Here is a 27,716-nt window from a genome sequence, read left to right on the forward strand (position 1 = left end):
AGTGCAAATCACTTAAGTATTTTTTGCATCATGCTGATATGTACTTAAATGAAGGATTTGTATACTAGTTCTTAGTATCTGTACCACTTTCACCACTGCAAAACATAACCATCATAATAGTGGAGTAATGACTCTAAAAGAAATGGACATGAAGGGCATGTTTACTTATTTAGGGATGTAGCTGATAATACTGATGTACTGTTACTCAAGTCACATTTTGAATGTAAAACAGTAACAGTAGTTATTTTAGTTGTATCAGGTGCCCACGTGACAGAAACATTTTCGGCATGGCTCAGAAGAACAAAATGTACTGTGACCAGCTCAGTGTGAAACAGCACATCACTGATCAGCTTGGCATGTTACATGCTTCAGCAATGAGTGTGACAGCTGCCACTCTTCTTGCATGTTTCTGCAACACCACAGAGTTCTTCCACGAGACAGGTGGAAACGGTGGCTCGTAGGCCTCATCTGACTTTTATTGATGTAAAGGCAGGGTTATTTTAGTCTTATTTAAAGGTTAGAGAAACGTAAGATGATGATGCCACACATGGAGACAAACATAACCGCAGTGTGACACACCTGCATGTCTCTGCTGCTGCACCGGTTTCTCTCATCAGTTGCTAATTACCTCCTTTCCTACTCTTTTCACACATGCAATAATCTACCAAAAATAAAAGCTTATCAAAGCATGACCATATCATAACCACATATTCTAAAAGGGTCACTGAGCTGTCTGGATAAGACAGCATCACAGCTGGCAGCATGGCATGGCCCTGCATACCTATCTGCCACACAGATCAGCTGAAGTCCTGATTGTGGTCGCAAATTATCACCCACCAACCATCAAAACTGAGTGAATTCTCCCTCTGGCAAATCAACTCTCACATACCATCTGCCACACTGGCAGGAAACAGCCCTCCCACATTCTGCTGGTGATAATTTGTTCTCTCATTCAAATATCAAAGAGAGATGCTCTGGTGGATGTAAAATCTATACCTAATGTCAGTTTTATTTGATTTACTTACGATACATTTCAGATATTGTATTTTGTGCATGAAATGTAATAAACCTCCATTGATACCCACCAACATTTCTGATTTATTCAATTTTAATGTAGATGGTTAGAATTAATTATTTATCGCTTCTAACAGTTGAACAGCCAAAAGTTTTGAATCCCGAGTGTTTAGATAAAAATGCTCAGTGAAATGTACACGATATTACTCAAACATTAACATACAAACAAGATCACAAAGTTTTTTTTAAACAAAAAATATTTTAATAGGAGTCCTCTTCCTTTAAAACAACAAGAGCTTTTCCTGAGCTAACAAATTCCCAGCACTTTCCTCCTCCCTTTAAGCTCTGTCTCCCAAGTGACTGAGCAATACAGTACATAACGAAAGGAGAAATTGGCCTGGATATGGTGCTGCCATGTTGTTCTCCTTCTCTAAATCACCCTGAAAACACTCTGACGTTTCTTTCAGGTCCCACAGGACAAGGTGTTATGAGAGCTGGATCTGAATGAGAACTGGGACATAAAGAGACATTCACTCTTAAAAAGCTATTGTGGGTAACTAGCATGCTTTTCTTTATTCTGCCCAAAACACACAACTCTGAGTTGTCCCGTCCTGGAACAAGGTTCTGGAGCTGCTCCAACCCACTCAGGATTCTTTATGTGCCTTCTGCACCTTGTCTCTGTCCCAGGATTGCATGTAGACCAATAGGTAACTAATGCTCCCTGAGCACAGGGAAAAACATTTTAAAAATGCATGCTTATGCCAGGTGGAAATGTCACGGCTAAGAGCAGTCTGTTGTCTCCCAGTGATGGCAGAGGCCATTAGTGGGATTCTCCAGGTTTCTTTTTTCCTTCTTTCCTCAGCACGGCTGCAGAGGGCTCGGTGGTGTGCCGGTTGGTGTGTCCGTAAATGTCTTCACTGGTGTGTTTCCATGACTTTGGTGGCGCATCATTCTGAGCTCCTCTCTGTGCTCGTAGCCGAGGAGGCTGGGCTCCTGGACGCAGAGACGAGCGTAGGCGTCCACCAGAGCCCTGAACTGCGGTATGGTGAGTTCTGTGGGACGCAGAGTGGGGTCCACATCTGCCTTCTGCATCATCTCCTGTGTCAGCTCCATACGACACGCCTCCGGGAACAGCTTTCTGGGGGTAAAAAGGGAAGGAAGGGGGAGAATAAATGATAGTACAGATTCCTACACTCAGGTCGCTTTGATATCTTAACAATCATGCAAGTTTAATGGCATTATAAAGTTCAAACAGAAAGAAATTATCCCTCAGCAATTATTTCAAATCTGTGAAATTAATTGAAATCACACAAAGGGCTGGAACTGCTCATGAATTGTTAATTTGTTCCACTACCATGCAACATCAAGGGATGTTCAGACATTGACACAAAACTTCCTCTCTCTCAGACACAAATTTCTCTAAAGTAAAGGAAGCAGCCATAATTTAAATTAGAATTTCCATTTATTTTGCTGGCTTTCACCCTCAAAAGCTCTCCAGAACCTTCAAAACAGAGAAGTTGCGACTTATTTTTCCCTTCCTAAGATGTTCCTCTGTATTCTTCTGCAGGTTAATGAGCGGTAGCCAGTTCCCAGCTCAGTACAGATGCTTTTTAGGCGCTTCACCGCTGGTGCCTCCTCTCCAATTTGGTTCTGCTGCCACCAACCCACTGCAGTTACATAAAATATGCTGCCTCGTCTTCCTGTGCCACCTCAATGACTCATAATTGCTGTTCTCTTTCGCGCAGCCAGTGTTCTTTTGTTATCCGGGCCCACATGCACTTTCCTAACAGGCACGGGGGCGATGGGCAGCGCGCGCATGTGGGCGTACGGGTTTTGTTGCAAGTGGTTTTTCAACAGAGTTCGGTGGGCGCTCCGCTCTTCAGAACGTGGTTTACAGAAAGCCTCAAAAGTTGTGTCTTCGTTTGTGTGTGCGGCGAAAAAACAGACGAATCAAAAACCACTGTAATTAATGATGAGATGAAGATGCTGCTGTCAGAAAACAGAGAATGAAAAATGTAGAGGAGAGAATGATAGATGAGCATGAGACAAGATTAAAAAGTAAAACGGGCAGAGGAAGAGAGAGAGACAGAAAGAGAGAGAGAGAGAGAAGAAAGATGCTTTACAAGCTACATCAAGTTGTATAATGGTGCTTACTCCACTCCTTTATGGCAGTGCTTCCTGCGGAACTGGAATATGTTTCTGACGACTCTCTCCACCATCTTAAAAGGCTGCTGGATCTGGGGCTGAACCAAAGGGGTGAAGTGAACTACTCCCACGTCCACCTGCACACACACAAAAGGAGAAGAATCCAAACAGCAGGGTCAAAACTAAATCGCAAAGAATGTGCAAATGTGAATGTTGGAGAAAAAAAAAGTGCAGAAAGAGCAAGTCGGTGTGAGGAGGAAGGAGAATGCAAAAGCGTGGAGAAAAATGCTGGAGCGAAAGGTTGCCTGACAAATGGCGAGAGAGATACAAAAGGAGAGGGAGAGAGAGGTAGAAGGATCAACACACTGGGATAAAAGAAAAGAGGAAAGGCAGAAAATAAGATGACGCAGCAAAGGCTGGCTGGCTGGCTGGCGAGCCCGTTCCAGTTGCCACAGTAACACCTGTGCGATGGACCATAGAAACTGAGCCTCTGTCTTTCTTTCCTGCCTCTCATCCTGTCACTGCATCACCACCGAGTTACTTAATACCTACGAGCCTGACTCAGTGTAGCACTCTCCCCTTCATCCCGCTGTCTTCGTCTCTCTGGCTCGACCATTTCATTTCCACCGAGGTTCAAAGCAATGGAGCACAACACACACTGCATATAGATATAGTGATGGGCACGTTAGGCAGCCACAGAGCTCATATCCCGCTTTATGGGAGACTCTGAGGACACATGTACACTGATTAATTCTTTTTTTTTTTTTTCAATGCTTGCTGAAAAACATAAACACAGTAATGGGAAAACTATTCCCGCAAGAATAAGAGCCTGGGCCTTGTAAAGCTCAGCTCTATCTGTGATAAGAGGCTGTAAGGAATGGGGCTTTTTGAAGGTCACCTTATCAGAACTAGTCTTCTGGTTTGTTGTGGAATGAACCTCCGCAACCTTGTCTGATGAATTCATACACCTTTTTCGACACCAATGAAACACGTTCCAACTCTGTCCCTGTTAATGTTACAAAATAACAGAATAATAATAAAGCACAAATTAGTTGAGCTTCTCTGCCTTCCTGGTTGAGAATCAGTGAATTACAATAGAGAACTGGTGTTAGTGGTGGTGGTGGTGTCGCTGGAGACCTTGGCTCTAGTTCCTCTCTAGCTGCTGCCTCCCCATCCTTCGTGTGTCAGCATTAAGCTGACATGACACACTGTTGAAGTAATCGTACCAGACTCAGCAGAGCCCGCTCTCTCGCTCTCAGATCGCTTCCTCTTTAACTTTCGAGCACATATATACATCCACATGTTCTCTCTCTCCTCTATTGCTTGATGTAAAGGATCATCTGCTCTCTTTGTCTGCTGAGCACAGAAATAGAATCAAAAAGAACAAAAATACATTAAAAGAACATTTCTGAATCTCTAGATCTCGGGGCGTCTGTTTCACATCATCTTTCAGGGCTGTTTCACATGATGGCGTTTCAGTCCTGCAAGTGATAGCTGAGAGGGTGCAGCACAATCAGAGCCCTACTCCCCTGTGTGTGGACCGGCCGTGCAACCAGACAGTGGGCAGCGGAGCACAGCAGTCGCCTGTCTGTTTTTTCCATAGGGTGGTAATAACCACGGTGAGGGACGGTACTCTTGACAGAGCAGACTGACAATGGCACTTTGTGGAGAACCATCAGTGGTGTTAGTTGTAATAACAACACGTTTCATTGCCCTGAAGCGCTTTTTGGCTTTGAGTGCTTTTCAAGACACTCAAAGAGAAAAATAAACATTTGTAAGTAGCTCAAACCTGAATGGAAAAGTATCAGACACTTGGAAATGGAATGGGGTGTTTTTATTTTTTTTAAAAAGGATATACAAGCTGAGAAGAAAGAAAAAGGAGAAGACAGCTGTAATACGTGCAGGTATGTAAACAGAGAATAGGCAAAAGTCGTAAGGAATCAAAGGAGCAGGTGCATGAATGGAAATCACAAACAGCATGCTAACTTGGTAATCAAAGACAAGACAGACATGCAATAAACACATAGAGGCAGACAAGCCTCCCTCTTACTGACACAAACACATACACAACAAGTAAAATAAAAGGACATCTAATTCAGATCAACAGCTCTCCTGTTGAGACGACATGCCCTGCGGAGCTCCTCGTGCATCCTTGAAGCTTGTATTTCTGGATTGTGTGACTCACTCTCGTTCACAGCTGCCTTTTGCATTTTCTCAGCTACGGGCTGGCGTTGATAATTAGGGGGGGAGAAATCTGAAGTGGTCCAAGGGCGCGCGAAGGATTTCTAATGAGCTGTTTAGATTCCGCTTTTTTTTCTGTGAACAACTGAGGTAGCGCTCGGGAGCACTTGTAAACCGCAGCACTATCTCTTATCACATCTATAGATCCCTGTGTAGTCCAGAGATGCCCGACTGCTGCCGGGTTCGCTGCCGCAGTGGCGTTTAATGGGATGGCAGCGGTGGAGACTGTCTGTCTCGGCAGCCCTGAAAGCTATGTGCAATTATAGTGCAGGGGAGGCTTCAAACTCCAGGGTTCAGAATGAGATGGATCCACATAGGAGGAGGATGGAAGGATGTCATGAGCAGAAGAAATGGAAGGATGGAGTATACAGCTGTTCATAAAAATCTGATGTTTAATTTAAATGTTGATTTTTGTCATATTTAACACAGTCTAACATTGAATGATGACTTCATGGTTTATTTGTAGTGTCAGTAATGGCCTTGGCTTCGTCTTGATGAGTCTATTATTAATACACTAACCCTTTTAGTTCAGATGATGCATTTTAAATACAAAGCCCTGGTGGCAGGTGTTGTCAAGGGCATCGAGAGCTATGGCTCTATCATTTGGTCTGGAACAGGGGCTTGTATTATGGGAATCTATTCCTCCACCTGTCACATCAACGTGTGAGGGATAAGATTGTCTATCTGCATTTTCAAGCGGCTTCTTTCAATTCTTTGGTTGATGTAAAATCAGACCACCATCTGTTAGGAAGTCGCAATAAAAAGGAATGCCTTTAATTTCGCTCCCCGCTGGAATAATTAGGCCATTTATATTCCGCACTTCATGATTTAAGAGAGGAGCAGGGAGAAAAGTCGATATTGGGGACTATACAGGCAGCGGCATTTCAGCCATCAGCTTGTCCAAGTCACTTTGCTGTTATGATATATGTATGGCCTTGCTACACGGCATCACTAGATAGCGCCACTGTAATATATCCCGCTCTCTGCCATTAATCCTCCCCCTGATAACCTCAACATGCAAGGAAACTCCATCTTAAATCATGCGATGTCACTTGGGCCCTCCACGGAGGTGCTATGAACATGCCTTCGCCCCCCTCTGGCCCCTTCAAAACTCCTAAAATACCCTGCATCTGCTGGGGGAGATCCTGAACTGGGGTAGCAGACTGACTTATTGACACTATCTGACAAGCTTAATATCTCTTCCCCACCTCCGCCTGGCGCAGGCTTCCATCCTTCAATCGGTTGCCCTTTTTCTTTACAATGGCGGCAGGCAGAAGTCTTCCACATAATGCAGACAGTGGCTGGAAATGCTCTGATGGTAATCATTTCTTGTAGGCTTCAGCAAGCAATCATATTTAGCAGGGGAAAAACAAGTGAATCATTACCACTAATTTGGCCTCTAAATTAGATTGTTATGTAAGGATCTATACACAAGCTCATGAAAATTCCTCTCGCTCTGACTCTCAATCTGGCTAATTTGACCGGAGCTTTTCGAAAACAAAGACTTCAAACATTTACATAGACTTTGAACCTCCTTCCCCATGTGGTAAACTAAAAAATGTGATAAATCAACGTTGACACTTTGCATTTACACTAGTGTAAAAGAGAAAGTCGCAGAGTACTGAATGCCCGGGTGGAGCGTTTGAAAAGGGCAAAATATGACAGATCTCTTTGATATCACATATCAAAAAAAGTCACACACCTACTTCCGTCCTCATCTCAGGACCTTTCCTGACCCACTTCTGCACAATAGTCACACATCCATCTTGACATACTTGTGCATTACCATACTTCATGCATTTGACCTTCCTAAAGCCCAGTGGGGAACTCTATTATTCCAGCTTTGCCCTGTGGTTCTCCAGCCCCCTTTCCTCATTTCCACCTCCAATGTCTCTTTCTTGGTGAGTTCTTGCCCAATGGCGTGTGAGCAGTAATTTGTCATGTCCCTCTAAGCGTAACCAAGACGAGATGGCAGAGACCCTGGGGCACCAGCCACTGCGCTATACCTGAACCACCAACACTTGCGCTTACATAATGGCAGGTTCAGGAGAGAGGTAAGGGGGGGTGGTGGAAGGAAGGAAGGAAGCTACACAGGCAGGGAATACAAGAAAGAAAAGCTCACAGAGATCCTGAAACCAAAGGAAGAAGAGTTGCATTAATCATGACAATACCTTGAGAAGACAACCTCCATTACATCAGTGGGAGGGAGACAGCCTCTCAGAGGAGAAGGCAGCAGTTAATGCCTCTGAATATACTGATGTTGCTTGAGGGGTTTAGGGAGGAAGGGCTTCGGTGAGCTTCCCATGAAATCGCCCATGGCAGGACGTTCAAGACTGTAGGCCTGGTCTTTGACAAGATCAGCTCCTTGGAGAGAAGCTTTCGTCATAGAAGAGCTGGAATTTCAGCCCAAAAATGTGAAAATGTCCCGGTCCAGTGGGACAGCAAACAAAGCCAACATGGGAAAATAGTTTGGATGTGATATTTTAAAAACTTAGGAGTGCCATTCCGCTTTGTTTACATGGGAGTCAGTCTTAATGGAGTAAGCTGAGGTGACTCTCTAATCAAGCCGATGCCGGTAATTTCACAACATGTCACAAGTGTTTCTCCTCGGACTGGTTTGCACCTATTATGTATGGTGAAACTGGACCCGGGCCTTTCTCCAGAACAAGATTGCAATGACAGCGACATCACAGCTATCACACGCCACCTTGCATCGGTGCTGTGAACAAGCCGCCTTTGCAAGACGATGGACACGGTAAAAACCAATTACGCAAGGGAGGACATAAAAGAGAAAAATGCAAATTGAACGATAAAAGACCCTGATGTGGCCAAAAAGAGAGCGTGGTGGGGTCCGGCTGTGCCTCAGAGCTGTGCTGCAGAAAAAGGGGCTGGAGAGCTCTGCGGCGAGGTGATAAAATAAAGGAGACCTCGCTCATAATAGGCTGCAATATCTTCACACATCAGTGTCACACATCTGCACTCACCGGTGTATGTTAACTGTGTTTTGCTCTTCTCACCTTCCATCTTTTTTTTTTCTTTTTCCCTTCTTCCTCCTTTTATCCAGTCCCTCTGTAATCTGTTTATTTATTTATCCTGCTCCCCACAGAACAACACCCGGCATCAGCACTTAGGATCTCGTCGGTTACACTGAGACAGGTCACACACGCCACACTGTAGTGTGTCTGCAGAAAACAGGATTTTTTTTCTCCATCTTCCTGCTGCAGTGGTATTCGACAAAGAGGTCTGAGAATGTAGAGCTGAAGGTCGACATCAACATCACAGTGGAGGTAATGTGGTGTGCATCATCTCTGCACACTGGCCGGATCTCATTTTAAAGGGCCTCTTATGGGTAGTTTACCAGGAAAAAACAATAGAGGCTGGAGAGAGCACTGGGCCATATTAAACAAACAGATCAATAGCTAAACAAATCAATTGCTACCAACCTATCTACATGTAATGGCTACACATCAATGTGGTCAATGCCTGGTCGTTACACTGGAAGTGAGGAGATGGGTGAAATAATTTCCCACAGCTGGCTGTTTTTGCTGATTTGCCCATGCAGCAAAATAACAGTAACACGCATCTGCGTTTCCAAGGTTATCAGGTGTATTAGGGCCCGTCTGATTTTTTTTTTCAACCCCCCCATCTCATTTTGTCCTCTTTGTCATTCATGAATCAAGGCCGTCCTGGCCACTCCCACCCTTGTTTTGTGTGTCCTCTACAGAGAGGAGAGGGAAGAGAGGCAAAGACATGGGAGCAGCTGTGAGTTTTAGCCTCCTGCTGACTGACGCCTGATGAAGATGAGGCCCCAGGGAGGGTCAGTTTTGGCATGGTGGGGGTACACACGCTCCTCTGGCCTCTGGACCAGCACATAAACAAACAAAAAATCTTCTCAGAGTACAATCTGGTCATAGAGATAGCAGCTTTTTCTTCTTCTGACTTAATTTGATTACCCTTCCCAGTTGTGAAGCGGGGCTATGTTTGGAAATCTTATCTAGACTTTGCATCTTGCCAACTTCTTATCTTTAAAAAGCGGTGCTGCATTATGACTACTGAGTCTGAGTGGGACAACTCAGCAGAGGGGTGGACTTTAATGTAATTCTTTAGTTAGCTCACATTACATACAGTAGCAAGACCAACTTTCTCCACCCTGGTGAATCAAAGAATGTAACTATGACTGAGCAACAAACACCATTCTGCCAAACCTCATAATTTTTTTGTCACTTTTAATCTAGTTTAGTTGATATTATATTTTTCTAAAATAAATTCATCAAAATTATATTGTATTTCAGCTAAAATACACTGTAGAAACAGAATCATAAACTGTAAAAACACAACATAGTCCAATTAAAATCTGTCTATCAAGCATAAATAATAGATAATTCCTTATAGTTAGTATTTTGGCAACCTTAAACTGTGACATTTTCTTACTAGATGAACATATTCTTTTTCTAGCTTTTGTTATTTGTTTGTTTTTTGCCGTTGGACACGAGAGAGAGAGAGAGAGATAGCCTATCTGTCTCATTTTAACGAAATGCTCCTCTAGCTAACTCCCACAAAACTGATGTTTTTCAAGTTGTGGTTGTAAGGCAGACACTACTATTCTACAACACACACGCACATACACAGATAAAGCCTACACACACACACACACACGCACACCGGCGCGCGGTGAGGAGGGAGGGAGGAGAGAGAGAGAGAGGAGAGAGAGCCAGGGAGAGAAAGAGACAGAGAGGAGAGAGAGAGAGAGAGAGAGCACTACGGTTGTTTCTCCCGGGCTCCAGCCGAGCCTGTGTGGTCCGTGTAGGAGCTGGGATGTCCTCTCACACACTGTTGCTAAGGAAATGGATGTCTTGAATGGATCGGTGTTCCGGGCTGAATCCTCCTCCTCGCCCCCTCAGCAGCAGCAGCAGCAGCAGTCTACTGTCTCTGTGTGTTGGACTGTGTGTGTTTACAGGAATCACTGCGAACAACGTGACGCCTCAGCGCCAGCTCTGCACCAGCCGGGGTAAGGGATTATTTCAACATGGCTTTTTTTTTTTTAATATTCTTTTTATTTCTCCTCCATGGACCACATAACAAGAGCAAATAATCAGACTTGAGCTCCGAGGTTATTTATCTGAAGCTGGAGACGCAGTTAGTTAGATGAGGAAAAACAATGCGCCGGAAACAAAGTCCGACTAAATCCTAATAATAAAGAACCGGTCATTCAAGTTGATTTCTAGCGGCTGTCTGGATTAGGACTAACATGTTAATCGATGTTAACCCTTTAAAACTGTTGTAGAGGCAGGCGCAGTTTATTAGGTAAACAGCACTGTGATGAAAGTGGTAGAATATACAGTATATGAATGGTGTGAGGGCGCTGCAGCTTTAAGTCCACATAGCTATTGAGCATTGCAAATACCACAAACTCATGTCTCCCTCTCCAATAACAGCTCTCTGGGGCTCCTTAAAGGAAAAAGGAGAAGGCAGCACATAGGAGATGCACACATGCACAACAAGCCCAAGTGTTCTGCTTACCTACAGTCAGCCACAGACCGGCTCTGAGGGCTCACGCTTCATGCCGTCCTTTGTTTCCAGCCAGAAAAAAAAAAGTCTGTGCTTGTGTGAGGTGAATGAGGGGAGGAAAAGAAAGGGGGGAGACGCACTCAGTTCAAATTCTTATTTCCGTCTCTCTCCTCCAGTCCAGTGGAGCTGCAGCTGAAGAACTGAGGAACCGGGAGGATCTGACTGGCAGCTGGCACGCCACCAAGGGAGGGGGGGAGAGAGAAAGAGAGGCGGCTTGGGCAGTGGGGTTGACGAGCCTGGCTGGCGCTGGGTGAATGCTGCCAGGCGAGGACAAGGGCTGAGGCGGCAGCGGCATCGACTTTTAAAAGGAGCATGGCATCCACGGGCATGCAGATATTTGGATTTGTCTTGGCGCTGTTGGGCATCATGGGCGCTATGGTGGCCACCGTGCTGCCCAACTGGAAGGTCAGCGCAGATGTGGGCTCCAACATCATCACAGCCATCTCCCAGATGCAGGGGCTGTGGATGGACTGCACATGGTACAGCACAGGCATGTTCAGCTGCACGTTGAAGTACTCGGTGCTTTCACTACCTGCGTACCTGCAGACTGCCCGCACCACCATGGTGCTGTGCTGCGTGCTGGCCGCCATGGGCCTCTGCCTGGCCTCGCTGGGACTAAAATGCACACGATGGGGAGGCGGACGGCGGTCCAAGCGGCACGCTGCCATCGCCAGCGGCGGTTGCTTCGTGGCTGCAGGGTTTCTGTGTCTGGTGCCTGCTTCCTGGTTTACCAACGAGGTCATCACCAACTTCCTGGACTCCAGCGTGCCCGAGAGCAATAAGTTCGAGCCCGGGGGTGCTGTGTACGTTGCCTTTGTTTCTGCGGGATTCCTCTTCGTCGGGGGGTCCATCTTCTGTATGTCCTGCTCAGGGAAGAGGCATGGCCCCCAGGACCTGGTCCTGCTCCCTCCCCCTGACAAACTGCTCCTCCAGCAGCAGCAGCAACAGCTGCTCCAGCAGCAGCAGGAGCTCCAGCACCAGTACTGCTCTCTCTCCCCATTAGACAATAAGACTGGCTACAGCCTGCAGGACTATGTGTAATAAAACAGCACTGTGTACGCTACAGCTGAAGGGAGATGAGCCTGGGAGGAGGAGGGGGGGCCATCACGGCTTCTGCTACACACTGGGCTCCACTCTTGATAGAGGTGGAGAAAAGATGAGGGAGGAGGGCAACAACTTGGATTTCATTTTCCCCCCTCTCCTCTATCTGGCTCTTCTCCTTTTTTCTGTTTTGCAAGCACAAGCAGTGGAGGTATTCCCTAAGCAGCGCCTTGGAACAAACTGTGTGAATGTGTAAGGAGCTAGGATAAGGTGCTGCAGAATCGAAGGAAGCCGCTAACCAAATGCAGACATCCTTCATCAGTAAATCACAGAGAGAGTTCCCTGGGGAACGGATTAAGCAAATAAGGAAGGCTTCCGAGTAGATTTCTTTTCTTTTTTTTTCATCGCCAAAGGTTTGAATTGAAAGAGAGAGAGAGAAAGAGAGAGAGAAAGAGAGAAAAGCAATCATTTAGCTGCTATTTACAATCGTTTGGTACACTCCCATTTGACAAAATAGGCATGATAATGCCTGAGAGCAGTAGTTGGAAGTCCTCTCATAGCAGGCCATCGTAGTTTTTACGTATTCTTATCCACATAGATTGCTACGTGGAACTGACTGAAATAAATGGTCTTATTTTTGTTAGCTACTAGAATGATGTTGATATTTTTGCCTCTAAAGCATGCCGTGTGGAGCCTGTCTGTGTATTAATACAGCGGAATGCTTGGTAGAAGACTGAGACGTAGCCACACAATGCCTGTGCCTGAAAAGCTGTAGAAACATTACCCTGCTGTAACTGTTCAAAGAGGACTGTCAGGAGGAATAGAGGTAGGCTGCTGGGCTGGATTTGAGACCGAAAATGCAGACAAACAGATGCCTGCTTCTCTCAGCAGGTGGAAATATGAGAGAGATGGAGAGAAAAAAGCTGATAGATTGAATGCGTCAGCAGAGTGGACTATCTAATGTGCTGTTTTCATACGTCCACCCAGACAATAACATTTTTTTTTTCGCCCCCTGTAAGAAGCAGCTTTCCATCCCAGTCCGTTCCCCGCATGCCCTCAGACATGCACACCCACACACTGACACATGCTCTTGTGTGTCTTCGTGTAAACACTCAGACACGCCGGCTTTTTTTTTTTTTGTTTGTTTTTTTGCATGTGCTTTTCACTCCTGTCATCCTCCTCCACACTGCCATGGAAACAGAATTCGGCATTGAAATGTCTTCATTGTCTGAGTGTACGTGCATGTCAGTCAGTGATTTCAAGTTGTTTTGTGTGGTTGTGGTGTGTGCGTGTAGGGGTGGGGGGGTGAGGGGGGGGGGCGTCTCTTTCTCTCGGTTCTATAAGCTTTAATCAGAGCCTCTGCTCACACTACTTTGACTAATCCCCATTATTAGCCAGTGACATGAAGCAGCATCCCTGTTACATGGTCAGAGAGCTTTAGGAAAAACGCTCTTCTTCTGCTGCCCACTGTAATGGTGTTTATGTCATGCAAGTGCCCTCGCAGGGGGTGAGCAGATGTTTAATGGTGCGGCGGCACAGAGGCGAAGAAGATGAAGCAGAGGGGGAGCACCTCCTTGAGTCACGGTGGCCTGGGTAGCTATGTGGCAGCAGGGAACTAAAAAAGGTTTGAGTCATTCTCCATATGTGACTTGTTTTCCAAGTGCGTCAGCATTGCGCATACGCTGGGAGTCTGCACCTGCAGGTCTCGGCGTCTTTAAACTGCGACCACTTGACTACGCCACCGTTCCTCTGTTTTCTACCTGTCAGTCTCATCTTTTTTCCCCCTCTCCCTGTCCTTTTGGTGTCACATGTCACATGGATGTGATCACTGACGGGCAAACGTTGATGCATGTTGAAAGCATGGCTGCCCAACACACACACACACACACACACATACCACGACACGCACACGTAAACAAAACTCCCATCTACTCGTATGTCAGCAGCACTGTCACGTTTTTTTTTTTATTTTTTTTTTTTAAACGCTCATGTTCCAGAGTGCATCTACTTTTTTTTCTGAGGGAAGGATATCGAAGGAATATTGTTTTTCATGGTGGAGACAGGCCTTGGCAGTGATGTATAGGAGTGCACATTCCCTCCTTCTCTCTCATAAACATGCAGCTTCCTGGGGGAGAGCAGATGGCTAGGTCCAGCTCGCCACCTGCAGGCTGCTGCCGGCACGCCACGGGCATCTCCGTGGGCACTACTGCCGGTCCTGGCAGCCCTCTAGGGTCAGGTTTCTACCCCGCCCTGCGTTAGCCATCCTGCCCAGCACAGACTTGAGCCGACAGAACTGGCCTCCTGACAAAGACTCACTGCCCAGGCACCATAACCGATGCAATAAACAAAGTAAAGAATGTGCCATGTCATCAACTAATACTGACACGATGTGTTTCGAGAATGTGCCAAAATCGTCTCATGATGACACGTTTTAATACTATCTGGAGTTCTTTCTGTTTATTTTTTTATTGCGTTGTTTGTACATGAATTATACATTAACAAATGTTTTATGGATTTGTGATTTGTTCTGCCAGACTAAGTCTCAAGTCAACTAGATGCCTGTGTACAGTCCAGTGCAGCTTTCGAGGGTTATTTTAAATCCTCTTTATTCCTCGTTTCTCAAAGCACAGCAAGACTTCACTGGGCGTGAGAGTTTCACTGGGAAAACATGAGTGTGGTATTTTATAAATGAAAAAAAAAATTGCATTTGTGTTCTGGATGGCTGTAGGTCGGCGACAACTGTACACAAGTATCTAATATTTTAAAGGTGTTTGTTTTTACTGAGGGACTAGAACCACCTCAGATTGTTTCAATATAAGATACAATACCATGTTCATACCATATCTTCTTTATAAGAAGACTACTCGATGCACCTTTACTTGTGTTACTTTATTTGACAGCAGTTTGTTTCAAATGGCTGAGCATTCCAAGCTCCCTGGACCAGGACAAATACATAACACAACTGGCACTCTGGAAAAAAAAGAAAAGGGAATGATTTCTGCCTGATAAGATTCGACCGGGAAATAGGAGCTAGAGAGTTCTCTTTTTTTGTGGCTGTGTAGCTTGATCATCAGCACGCAATTTCATTAGCTTATAAATGGCCAGAGTGCAAAGTGACTAGGTCCTAAAAGTCTAAAGAGTTACAACTCTCCTGCATATACTGTAACAAGACATTGATTTATCATTTTGATAACTGCAGCTTATTTTTGTGGATGCTTTAGCACTTCTTACTTTGCCAGAGCATATTTGTGATGATGAACAGTTCACAAGTTCTGATACAGTTGTCTCAATGTGCTTGTGCAAGTAGTTCTATTTTTTACCAATAAAACTATTTTGTGAAAGCAACATACTGCCTTCTGTACAGTATGTAGTTTGTTGTGTGCTTTAATGCGTGGATGATGAGGAGATGAGTGTTCATCTTGCTGCCAGATATGAGACATTTGCTGGATGGTGCAGGCTGTGGGTGAGTGTGGGCAGACCAGCTGCTCATGCACAGCACCTACAAATACAGCAGAGCCAGTCCAACTGAAATATGCATCCATAAAACATTACTGTGAGCAAATGGGTTTAGAAAAAGGGACTCCTTTAACACCACACCCAGTCCAGTGCTGTCACTCCTTACTGAGGACAGCATTAGAGAATACAGGAATGAAATAATAACAACCCTCATGAGAGCTGAAGGGAATGGGAGTTATCTCAGTCGTCTGGTTCATCTGACACTAAGTCACAAGTTAAGTAGCAACATGTAAAGTAGCTGCTGACAATGTGCAAGTAAATGGACATGGAAGGGAACAGCTGAAGGACTCCATTAGTCTAGTGTAGTTAAATCATTTCAATATAATCAACAATAACCAAGTTTAAATTTTGAAGAGTCCCACAGGGCCAAATAAATGACAACTGCAGTTAAGTAATGAGAATCAAAACAATGAAGACACTGGACATTAAAGAGCAACTATGCAAGATTTTTACCTTAACTATGCTACATTTTTACCTTAATTAAACAGCTTTGGAGTTATTGTGATGGTTTAATAAATGACTTGTAACTTGTTGCGTGGGAGAATGGAGGCTCTCTGCCTTCCACGTAGAGTCTCTTGGCCGAAAACCAAATTTGCAAGATCAGTGCTTCCAACTTGGTGTCCCAGGTCTCGTCTCGGTGGCACAATGACACAAACGCAGATAAGACTACACAAATATACACGTTGTAACGTATATATGATAAATAACATTAATTACCGCTCTATGGGTTGCTTTCTCGCCGGCTTCGTTGAAAATAAATGCACATGGGCCAGGAGGAGCGTTAGCAAAACAGCAGAAAAGCAACCGGACTTGCATAGTTCCCCTTTAATAACAGAAATTAAGAGTAAAGACTGAAACTGAGCTGAAACAATACATTTTCAGATTAGTCTACGGCTGTTACTGACAACTCTTTGCGTTATTGATTTATCCGAGGATTATTGTTTCTTCTTTTGGCCAATAAAAAGTCAGATCATAGTAAAAGACTGTCCAAGCACAATTCCTAAAGTGTCATCACATGACAGAAGTATACAGACTTTACCATCATATTAGACATGAAAACGTGGCAAAGTGGCAGAGCTCGCTTGAAATGAGAATATCGTACAGTACCATCTATATCTTTAGGATCTGAAACATAAGTTTAGCAGCACAGTTGGAGCGATTATTAAATGGTTACCTTCCAAAAGAAAGTGCGCTCTCATTACAGCTGATTGGACCCTCATTGACATCGGCTGAGTGAGAATGTGCTTTCTTGAAACAAACATGGATTATTTAAGGCTCTCGCTCATTCTCCCACTCCTCTTGGTTATGCAACAAGAGTGCAGATCAAATAACTACTCCTCTCGTGGGGAAACGCTAATAAGATCTGCTCCTCTGTGTATTTAACCTACATTTTCCATCAAAGGCTTTCACCCCGAGTTCCCGCTATGACAGATCTGGAATGTGAGCTTAGATGAGAGAAGGTGAGCGCTTGTCAATTTGAGGCAGGGGTTAATGTGCCGGGCTTTCCTTTGAACTCACCTTCCTCCTGAAATGTGCAGATTATTTTGCTGACCTTCTCGACCGGCAAATCACCTCGCTGAAGATCAGCCACAGAAAAAGAAAACGGGAGATGTGTGGGAGACAATGAGGCGTTGACTGCTCACAGGAGCGATAACACACTCCACCAGTCGTGCTGGCAGACACAAAGAGCGAGACCGATGTGTGGGCATGTCAGGGAACTGTCATGTCATTGCTCAACAAAACTCCATTAAAGATCACCACGTTGCTCAAAATGCAAACGCCCCAAATCGCTCTAGTATGTCACCGTACTTAACGCGCAGCTCTTTGTTTTGGACAGCTGTTATGCTCATGAAGGTCCATAGTGAAGATATAGTACGGCCATCAACGATGACGGGGAATGACCTTCCTTTGTTGGAGCTGCTCCCCTCTGGTCCCAGTGTACATGCAAGGCTGGGGAATAACAGCAGCGACCTTGGCTGTGCAGTAAACTGCTGAGGAAGGCAGTAAAAGCTATGGAGATGACAAAAGGAGGGCTGGTAGGAAAACAATACACTCTGACAGTTCAAAGGAGGCCCTTTAATATTTCAGCTCGGAGCACGGGGCGGGGACGCGTGGCTGGGAGGATTCATCGAGCTGAGGGTGATCCAGGCTAAATGGTTGAAAGGTGTGGATTAATCAGTAAAGATTATTGTCTTCTGTGAGAGATGATGACTAAGATATATTAATGAGATCGCGGAAACACAACAACAAGCCGAGGCAGGGCTTCGCTTTTTCACATAGACAGAAAGCTCGATGCGGATGTTTTTCTTTTCAGACCTGAACAAAGCCTTATCAAACGCACCCAATAAATCCCTCCACCTTCTGCCCCTCTAAATGAACCTGCGATGAAGTCATGAAATCGCCGTGCATGAAGTTTAAATTGGAGTGTTCAAATAATCCTTCAAGTTAATATCTTATAGGTCGATGACTCGGTGCTTGTGTTTCATTTCTTATCAGCGTATCGTTGCACCACTAGCAGGCTGCTTTATTTGACTTTTGTTTATTTGAAGCTGACCTTCTCTGATTGGGACGCAGCTGGAGGGGGATTTAGAATTATTCCTCAAAATACCTGCACACTCTCTTGGCATGTTCGCTAAATAAACAGAGCTGAATCTGCTAAACCAAACGCTGACTCCGAGCGAACCCGGCACAGTTTCTTGTTAGGAGGAGCAGGAGATCTCTGGAGATGTTCGGGAGCCAACTCTGCCAACCTCGGCATTTTGTTTAAAGGCGAGGAGGAGGAGAGTATTTTTAGCCTTTCTTTACCTTGGGTCTGTGATGTATTGAGACCAAGGCTTGAGGCGTTTACCGCGCTGGCACGAGTCATTGAAATAACTTTCCCAAATACTCTTGATACCGTGTTTGACCCCGTTTATGAGATAGGAATAGGCCTGGATGAATTGTGTGCCTGTGGATTGTGTGGAGGTGAGAAAGCAGCGTAGCCCCCTCTGAGTAGATTCTCCCTCTTGAGGTTGAGACAGGAGCTGGGCCACTTCAGGTCACAGTGAAGATATCCATCACTGAGCCTGCCAGCCTGCAATACACTGTGACTGAGCTGGGTCACATTCAACACTGAAACAATCCTCTGACTTCCACAAAGAGACTTATTTTGACACTAGAAACACCAGCTGGCAAAAAAAACTAACAATACATTAAAGGGATAGTTCAACATTTTGGCAAATTGGCCCATTGCCATCATCCCTATAGTCATAGCAGTAGGTTCGTTACCTTTAATTGTCGGTGCAAGCTACTTTTAGAACAGTGGGGCAGAGCCGTGAGCTGTTCAGAGCTATGCTACAGTGCCTAATGGGATTTCTTGGTTTCCCTCATCACGCCAGGTTCACACCGGACGCGGAAGCGCCGTGAAGCGGAGCGGCCGCGGAAATTGCGCGCGAGCCGCGTCCCTCCAGTTCACACCAGACGCTGATTTCTCCGCGGCGGTCGCAAGCGCCTCTGCTCCTCAGCTGTTGTTTACTCACATTCAGAGCTGTTTTTTTTACATCATAGATAAGTAAATAACCTCATATAATTATAATGCCGTGTGCTGTGGGTCAAACAACTCACTGTACTTCACTTCCAAGATTAATTTCACGTCGTCCTTCACTTGACAACAACTCGTCTCTGCCTCCCTCTCTCGCTCTTTCCCTGTTTGTTTGTGTGTTTTGACCCCCCCCGCCCCCCGCCCCCCTGCAGCCAGCCCACTCTGTGTCTCCCTTGTGTGTGTGCGTGTTTTTATCTCTCTCGCTCTCTGTTGAGAGTCTGACAAATATAAATAAGATCGCATTTGTCAATCGCTGTATTTTATTTTGAAAAGTGTTTTATTTTGTAAATTGACCGGATTCTCTCGTTGTTTCATGTGTGACTTCCTGCCAAGATTGACGCGATTGCTCGCGGCTCGCGCACAAAATAGAACAGACGCCGAAACGATAACTGCACGGCGCGAGCAATCGCGGCGCGTCGCGTCTGGTCTGAACTACACAACCTGTTAACTTGGGCGCCGAAGGGAAGCGGTCTCCGTTCCGCGGCTATTCGCGGCGCTTCGGCGTCCGGTGTGAACCCGGCGTCAAACTCATCAATTACACAATCCAACAACTCCAAAACGCTCTTGTGGACAAGTTGTGACCTGCACATTCACCACACTATGAGATAATAATGGATGGAATGTTACAAGACGGATTTGTTTTCGTGGCAATTGCAGAGACTGCTTGCCGAAAATCTGCCCTCGACAGGAGCGTGCATCAGCGGTTTTGTATGAATTTACCTCGAAAACAACTCTGTCTCGTAACGTTCTGTTATTATCTCATAGCGTGGTGAATGTGCAGGTCACAACTTGTCCACCAGAGCGTTTTGGAGTTTTTGGATTGTGTAATTGATGAGTTTGATGAGGGAAACGCAATCCCATTTCTGAATGAAATTAGCCTCCGTAACATAGCTCTGAGCAGCTTGCGGCTCTGCTCCGCTGTTCTAAAAATAGCTCGCACCGATAAATAAAGGTAATGAACCTACTGCTATGACTATAGGGAATATGGCAATGGGACAATTTGCCAAAATGTTGAACTATCCCTTTAAAAACCATCAGCTGATGGTACAACAAATACTATGTGCTACATTTTTACCGCACAAGTCCCAACCCTCCCTGACAACTGCCAGCCATAGGCCTAATGGATGCTCAATGCAGCATTAACAAATTTAATTTGGGCTCTGATCTCATCTGGCCTGTGCTCTTGGTAGACAATTGCGTACAAGGCAAACATCTGTAGGGCTCTCCTCCTGTGAGGCTCAGTTAGTTGGTGGCTGATGGCTGATGCAGCCATTACTCAGAGCAGGCTGACGACTGGCCCAGACAACCATCTGCTGGAGGTACGCCTCACTCTCTGTTCAGATCGATCTCTGTCATGAATCTGTCTTCTGGCGCTCTGTACTCGTGCGGAGGAGGCTTTGCTGCGTTTATATCCTTTTCCAGTTTTTCTTTCATTTCATACATCACCAGCCTGAATACAATTTCATTTCCTCTCTATTCTCTTAGACTCACTTCATATCATTTCTTGCCTTTATTTTCTATCTCACTGGGGTTTTAGGCAGTTTCCAATGTTTCCTCTCCATCCATCTTTTATTTTTGTCACCTTCCCACCTCGTTATCACTCATTTTTTCCCTCTTACTCATTTTCTCTCAAAGTTTGCCTTTCTCTCCCTCACTCCACACTTGTCAATTTCAAATTCTTCCATTAGCCTTTTCCAGTGAACACCAGAACTGTTAGCTGTCCAGAAACCCTATAGAAGAGACAACAGGTTGCTCCTGGTGGAGTATCCATTGCCTCTTTTATAGTCCTCTCTGTGATGGACAGAAGATGATTTTAATCACATCCTGCACAGATGCATAAAAGCAGGGAGGCAGGAGAAGAGACACGAGCGAGTCAGCCCACACTCTTTACTCTTTGCAAATCAGCTATTTTCGATGTAAAGAGGCAGTGAGGATGGACCTGGATGACAGGGTGTTCGTGTTCGAGATGCAGACACTTTGATAGCAGTGTGCACTCTAAAACTCCTTGACCTCTGACAAGAATATAAATGAGAAATGTGTATAACAACTAAAGCAGCAGAAATGCTTGTTTCTCTCAGTTTACATTCTTAAAGACGTCTTCCAGATACAGTATAGCTGTGAATGACAAAGGCAATGGATGACTCAATCTGTCTGTCTATGTGAGAATTAACAGCAGAGGAGTGACTAATAAGGAAAGGGAGGCAGGTGTGATCCGCGGCAGGACAGACCTAGGGCACAGAGAGCCGGGGGGTGGGGGTGGCGGGTGGGGGACACCAACAAAGCAGCCAATCCTCGTTCTCAGAAACCTTCAAGGGCAATCTCAGTCACTCAATGTGACACAGGAGAGGTGCAGTCCGGGGGCGAGAGGAACAAGACAGACAGATTAAACGGCAAGGATGAGGGCTTATCTGCCCACCATACGTCAATATGGGCCACAGCAGCTGCTAATGTAAAATGGATTCAACATTTCCCTTCTCATTATCCCATTACCCTGCATTGCCCAGCTCCTATAGGTTCAAATCAACTGGCCAATCAACCTGCACCCCCCACCCCCACCTTTTTAGCTGCTGCAATTTTCTCATCGTGGCCATCAGAGAGGTTCAGTAATTTCATTGCTTTTTCTGTGGTTCTTTGTGACTCAGTGTTTGTTTGATTACAAAGTATTACACCACTTCAGATGTTTTCCACACTATATTAATTGCCGTATGTTTCGTACAGCACCTGCTGCTGCATATTTTACTCCCTGCAGTCGAGGAGAGTTGCAACTGGTGGACAAGGAGGGGGGAGGACATCGAAGCCACTGACCCACCACCAATGGGTTCCTTCATAGAAGTATTCAGAATAACTAGCTGCTGAAATATTTGATCAATATAGGAACAAGCACACAGCCCAAGGTTCAGACATGACAGTGACATGCCAAGAGCAGACAAGACAAAGCCTGGTTGTCCTTCAATGTGAACAAATTCCTCTTCATTAACACAATCAGTGATCCCAGAGGAGCTTCAGAGGGAACAAGATAATACCAATAATCAGACCACTGATCTGGGTTATTGGCCATAGGTATTAGGGATAGCCACACACACAGACATACACACCAACACTGTAGTAAAGTGAAAGACACACAGACAGAGAAGGATATGGAGGAAAAGACCCTTGATATTTGGCAGTTACTCCACCATTATAATTAACTTATGCCCACAAAGGGGAGGGGTATTTAGCCATTATCATTTTTATAAGTAGCTTCTGCCTTTTCAGTTGAGCACCATAAACAGTGAACACTATCAACACTCAGGACAGAATCCATTAATGTACTAATGCTATGGCAACATTTTCCTGTATTTCCTGTATCTCATTATGTGTTTATACAATATCTGTTTTAGACAACCCATTGCTTTAGCTGAAGGTCTATATTTCTGTATGTCACAACCTCAATCCCCAGTCCGACCAGGCCTTTGATGTCATCCTATAAATCAGACAGGACATTTTTATTGTTCATACAATCTTCCGTAATTACTCTGGTGTGCACCAATAAACAATGCAGAGCCATAGAGCTTTTTATGGATTATACTACATGACATACTGGGAAGGGGGCCGGAAAATGTGACCGTGGGATGGCATTAACGCACCCCATGATCTTCTCTCTGATCTTCATAGGACACTAGCAGCAGGAGGCCTGCTCATCAAACAGCCATCATCTCTACTAATGGTATCAATTCGACCAAGAGCCCGTTTAAACATTTAGTGTGGCTGGATGGCCTGTATGGGAACGTGGGAGGTGCGGATTCATCGCGTGTGCGGCGTCCACTCTGTTCACATTTAGACGTTAATGCACGCACGCTCACATGCATGTGTCTGCACATTTACAAGCATGCGGGGATCCATTAAGCCACAGTTTGATATACACACAAAAATAAGACTCAAGAGTAAAAAAAAAAAAAAAGCAGCCGAGTGTGATGAAATAATCATTGGGTGCCATCTCTTCTAAGAGAATGAACAATCAGCGCTGGTCCCATTCACTCTGCTGCATTTTTAGTCCACACAGGAGATTAAATATTTACCAACAGTGGTTCTCCTGAAGAGCCACCACATCTTCGAGGGACCAGCAGTCCATCCCTGACATCCACCTAACACCTATCCTTTAATTCAGGAGAAGAAAAACATGGTTTGATTTGTACAAAGATGTAAGAGAGCTCCTGAGTCTTTCAAAAGACTTCTGTGTCTGCAATCCTAAAGTACATCTCAGAGCTGTCTATTAGCCAACACTGATATTTCAAATTTTGCAGCAGTGCTTTTATTTTTTTAATGTGCCCCCTAGTCCTACTATAAATCCTAACCCCCCCAAAAACTAAAACCCCCTTCCATTCTCATGTTATATAAGTGTGAACGCCTTCTTTCACCACTGATACACGCACAGACGCAGAGAGAGAAATTGGTCCTAAAAAAGAACTAGGCCCTCATTACAAGGTGCAGTGTGATCGTGCCACATCTGAAATACCCACCAGGCATCATTACAACCTAGAAAGGGTCCAAAGACAGAACAGAAACAACACTGATTCAACACAGTCTTAATGAAGCCTTAAAGCAAGAAGAGTGAGCGAGGGATGAGTGATTGTGACATGATGAGGGACTCTGGCGGGAACGTGGGACCAGATGAGGAACAGAGATTGGGAGACGTGAGTAGTTCCTCCTGTTGTCTTGGGGTAAAGAACTGTGCAATAGTAATGTGTCCATCTGCCACTTTTCCAATACTGAAGACTGAAATCAACATTTAACCTTGTATAACTTTTATGTGTAGACTAACAAGAGGAAAGGGAGACAAAGGAAGATCTGAAACATACAGCTGGAGAATATCTCTTGCCAATTTGCTGCAAAAGCCTGCACAACATCAAATCCACATTCAAACAGAAACACAGTCTGACTGATTAAACATACAGTAAGGTCCCAGATGAAAACCAACACTCCCTGTGTGTTAAAACTTTACACAGCACAACTGCCCATTTGGATTTGCTGTAGTAGTAAGATTCACAGATAAGATCTCCAGATATTTATCATTATCAAATATAATTCCTACCTCTGGTTTGGGGACGAAGGCCCGACCAGGGATGGTGAAGCAGTTGCGGACGGTACAGAGATACTGGGCCATGATGGACAGACGGCTCCTCTGTTTGCTGCCTGTGCTGGCCGTCAACCTCTGGATGGAGAGGACAGTTAATATAAATTAGAGATCAATTTTCATTAACATCAGGTGTTTTGTTGAGGTCATATGATGTTGCTTAGTAACCATGTCTTGTAAACGTATTGAAAAAGACAAAACTTAAACAGAGTATTTAAGTGTCTTCATTATATTTATATGTGTCACAAAAAGAAGGTAATTAAGCACACATAATTAAATCCTGTTTTGAATGATTTTGCCTGGCCATAATAAAAAAGGCTGATTCACATTAGTTGCAAATCAGGATTAATTATGGATTTTTTGAAAATCCATAATTAATCAGAATAATGAAATTAGCCATTCGTTCCTGAATATTTTCACACTTAAGTTATTGCACAGCAAAACAAGCCGGGAAAGTCCCATGAGGACTTTATCCTCAGTATTCAAGTATCACAAGTGTGACACTGTAATGCTATTCACGCACCTCTGCCACCTCTTTCTGGAAAGTGAGTGTGAGTCGAGTGCGTCCGTAGGCGAACGGCCCCGTCCTATTGGCTATGTTCTCCAACCACTTGATGATGAGGGGGGTTGCGACATTGAATGGTAGATTTCCTATGATGTGAAGGTTTGGTGGATCTGTAGAGCCACACATACACACAGTTAAGTATCAACATACATTTATTTCACTCTGTGCATGGTCAAATCTTATATAATTTTAATTTTCCCACCTCCCTCCCATGGCTTAGAGATATCTACTGGGAATCCTCTGTCCATCCTGTAGGTGAGTATGTCCCCGTGGACAATCCTCATCATCCCCGGTGCTGCTTCAGACAACAGCTGTGGAAATGAACCAGACATGACATTAAATGAAAAAAAAAAGAAAGGGTACTCTATCATCATCTGTCACCCTGCAGCCGCCTAACGATGCTATATCTGAGAACAGATTAACTGCTTTGATGCAACTGACAGATTAAGGTGTTAGAGGCTGGCCTGCTGAATGACCTAATGACCTTGTCTATAAACCAATATTGCTGTAACTGCTCAGTTTTACCTTTAGCCCTGGGATGAAGCGTGTATCTTTCTCCACCACAACCAGGTCCATCACACCCGCATTGAGGATAGAGCGGGTCAGGCCGCCGGGACCAGGACCCACCTCACACACATGGGCGCCCTTTAAACTGCCGGCCTGACGCACTATTTTGTCTGAAAAAAATGGAGATGGATGACCGACTCTGTCACAGAAATGTATTTCATTAACATTTCTGCATATACTGTTTGAATTATAAACTAACTTAACTCAAGTCATGTATCATATACCATAGTCTCCAATCAACTGTTTTCATCAGTCTCAGGTATCTAAATTGAGATTAATAGTGTGTGATGTTGCAGTATCTGCCTGCCTCTGTGTGATGAAGATGAGATGTATTAATCTAACAGTCACCTTGTCCAAGGACAGGAGAGCAGATCAGACCTGCACTGCATCACTGATAATTATATTAAGGCTTGAGCTCTGCAGGGGCTGCAAACAATTGACTCGGTCCATTCACATTAGCTGGACTCGAGCTCCCCGCACAGAAAAGCCTGTCGATTTCGATACCTTGAAACAAGGCTATGTGGAGCCGTGCAATCAGGTGCACTGACATAAACACGATGTAATGTAGACACATAACAAAGAACAGTAACTAGCAGCTGGTGGTGCATTGCAGACAGAGTGAAAGAAAGAAAATGAAAAAGAAGGAGTGAGACAGGAGGACTGACCTGTGAGCTTCAGGTCCAGCAGAAAGTTCTGGGAGAGCTGTTTCTCAGCTCGCAGGTTGTACAACTTTATCAGCTCACCTACAGTCGGCAGGGGAGGCAAACGGAAAGACGCCAGTTTCCTTGAGGCAGACATTGTTCCGGTGAACTCTGTGAGAAAATAGATACATAAACGCACACCTACACAAACACACAAGTCGAGACAGACTAATAAATTATGGCTGATCAGCCTCCTCAACAGCAATACAATTCTTAATATGAAAAGGGCAACATGGGAGGCATATCTGGTAATAACAGCCAGTCAGCAGGAGTATTCTTGAGTTGGTACTTTTTGCATTTCAAGTCCAGACGACCTTTGTGCATGTGTTATTAAGTATTTTGTTATTTCAGCACTTCTTTTAAAGTTGTGATTCTGAAAAATGATTGTGTGGGCTTTATAATAACCTTTAAACTAAAATGCCTCAGTGTTTTCCCACACATGTTGCAGTATAGCCCATCTAACAGACTAGTCTTATTCTATAAAGGCTGGTTAATTCTGGCAAACTGATATCAATTACAATTAGCCTACCTCTTTATCAGGTTATGGGATTGATCTCCATTGTCTAGCCTTAAGATAAAGTGTTAATGATTAAGGGCTGAATGTTAGTGTCATATAATAAGAACTCGTGCACCATCTAGTGGATAAGTAACAGAAAACTAAATGAACCAAGATTGAGACATAAAACACAGGATAACTCTCCTCTTACAGCGCACTTGAACATGACATTCCCATGACAGTTTAACATTGATAGTGATATCAGTGAGTCAGTCTAATTAGCAACAATGAAATCAGCATGAGTACAGTCTATACTTGGGTTAAATCATCTGTAAACTACAGTAACATCATGTCAGCGCTGCATCGATATTGCAATGACACGCAATCATGCAATATCTATATCTATATGCGCTGAACAATTCACGTTAGACTCCTGTTGACATTAAACTGAGCTGGAGCACTGTGTAACTGTTGTTAGCATGTGTAGCTAGCGTTAGCTTCAAGTCCAAACGCCTCTGGCAGCGGCCATTAATAAAAACAAACAAACCCAGAAACACTTCACGCTACTTCTAAAAGCAAGAAAAGCACGGGAGCAAACAACCAACAACACAAGGAGAACACAAAGGAGTAAAATACACCAGAGTTAACCCACGTTTCTCACCAGTGCTGTATTCCTCCCTTACATTTCCTACTTCGTCATTCAATTGACACCTGATCATCCAATGAGGCTGCGAGAAGGTTTGCCTCGACCAATCAAATTGGAGTAGGCGGGTTCTTTCTTTGCCCTTGAAAGCCGTTTGGTGTTGATGTACTGATGCAACAGAGCCAGTAGAGGAGGACATTTCAACGATAATACTGAATTAAAACTACAAAAAGCACTGTTAGTTGATGTAATTAGGGGATGAGATTATTACATTTTCTCCTTACATGTTACCTATAGCAGATATAGAAGATAGGTGTCCATGTGATTATTGAGTGTCTAGAGATATTGTGTAAATGACATCATTGTAAGGCTATGTTCAGTTTTAGACTTCACTGTCATATTCAATTAGTTGAAACCTCTGATCTTAAACTGATGAGCGGCCTGCATGCCCACAGTGCACTGCAGGGCACAGATTCTTTGTTCAAGTGTTTTGTCACACTGGGGTGATGCACAGCTGTTGTTCAGA

At 44.5% G+C, this 27,716-nt stretch overlaps 2 protein-coding genes across 6 annotated transcripts; one reads left to right on the forward strand and one right to left on the reverse strand.

The window, feature by feature from the left end:
• Positions 1-1,253: 1,253 nt before the first annotated feature.
• tfb1m (transcription factor B1, mitochondrial) lies at positions 1,254-27,282 on the reverse strand. 3 transcript variants are annotated; one of them, XM_085768556.1, is made up of 8 exons: positions 27,200-27,282; positions 26,016-26,162; positions 25,309-25,460; positions 24,986-25,094; positions 24,742-24,893; positions 24,177-24,296; positions 3,169-3,296; positions 1,254-2,152 (listed from the first exon to the last, which is right to left on the reverse strand). In XM_085768556.1, the coding sequence occupies exons 1-8, from the start codon at positions 27,264-27,266 to the stop codon at positions 1,873-1,875; spliced, it is 1,155 nt and encodes a 384-aa protein (XP_085624682.1). In that variant the 5' UTR covers positions 27,267-27,282; the 3' UTR covers positions 1,254-1,872. The 3 variants fall into 3 exon arrangements, with proteins under 3 accessions (XP_085624682.1, XP_085624683.1, XP_085624684.1); XM_085768557.1 differs by having other exon boundaries at positions 27,186-27,256; XM_085768558.1 differs by having other exon boundaries at positions 27,209-27,239.
• LOC146964078 (claudin-20) lies at positions 10,080-15,354 on the forward strand. 3 transcript variants are annotated; one of them, XR_015034794.1, is made up of 3 exons: positions 10,143-10,408; positions 11,085-12,422; positions 12,459-15,354. XR_015034794.1 is itself a non-coding variant. In XM_085768559.1 (2 exons), the coding sequence occupies exon 2, from the start codon at positions 11,281-11,283 to the stop codon at positions 12,007-12,009; it is 729 nt and encodes a 242-aa protein (XP_085624685.1). In that variant the 5' UTR covers positions 10,080-10,408; positions 11,085-11,280; the 3' UTR covers positions 12,010-15,354. The 3 variants fall into 3 exon arrangements, 2 of the variants coding, with proteins under 2 accessions (XP_085624685.1, XP_085624686.1); XM_085768559.1 differs by having other exon boundaries at positions 10,080-10,408; positions 11,085-15,354; XM_085768560.1 differs by having other exon boundaries at positions 10,102-10,408; positions 10,836-15,354.
• Positions 27,283-27,716: the final 434 nt, after the last annotated feature.

Source organism: Trachurus japonicus, chromosome 22 (assembly GCF_045865225.1).
Source record: "Trachurus japonicus isolate A0001 chromosome 22, Traja_1.0".
Lineage (NCBI taxonomy): Eukaryota > Metazoa > Chordata > Actinopteri > Carangiformes > Carangidae > Trachurus > Trachurus japonicus.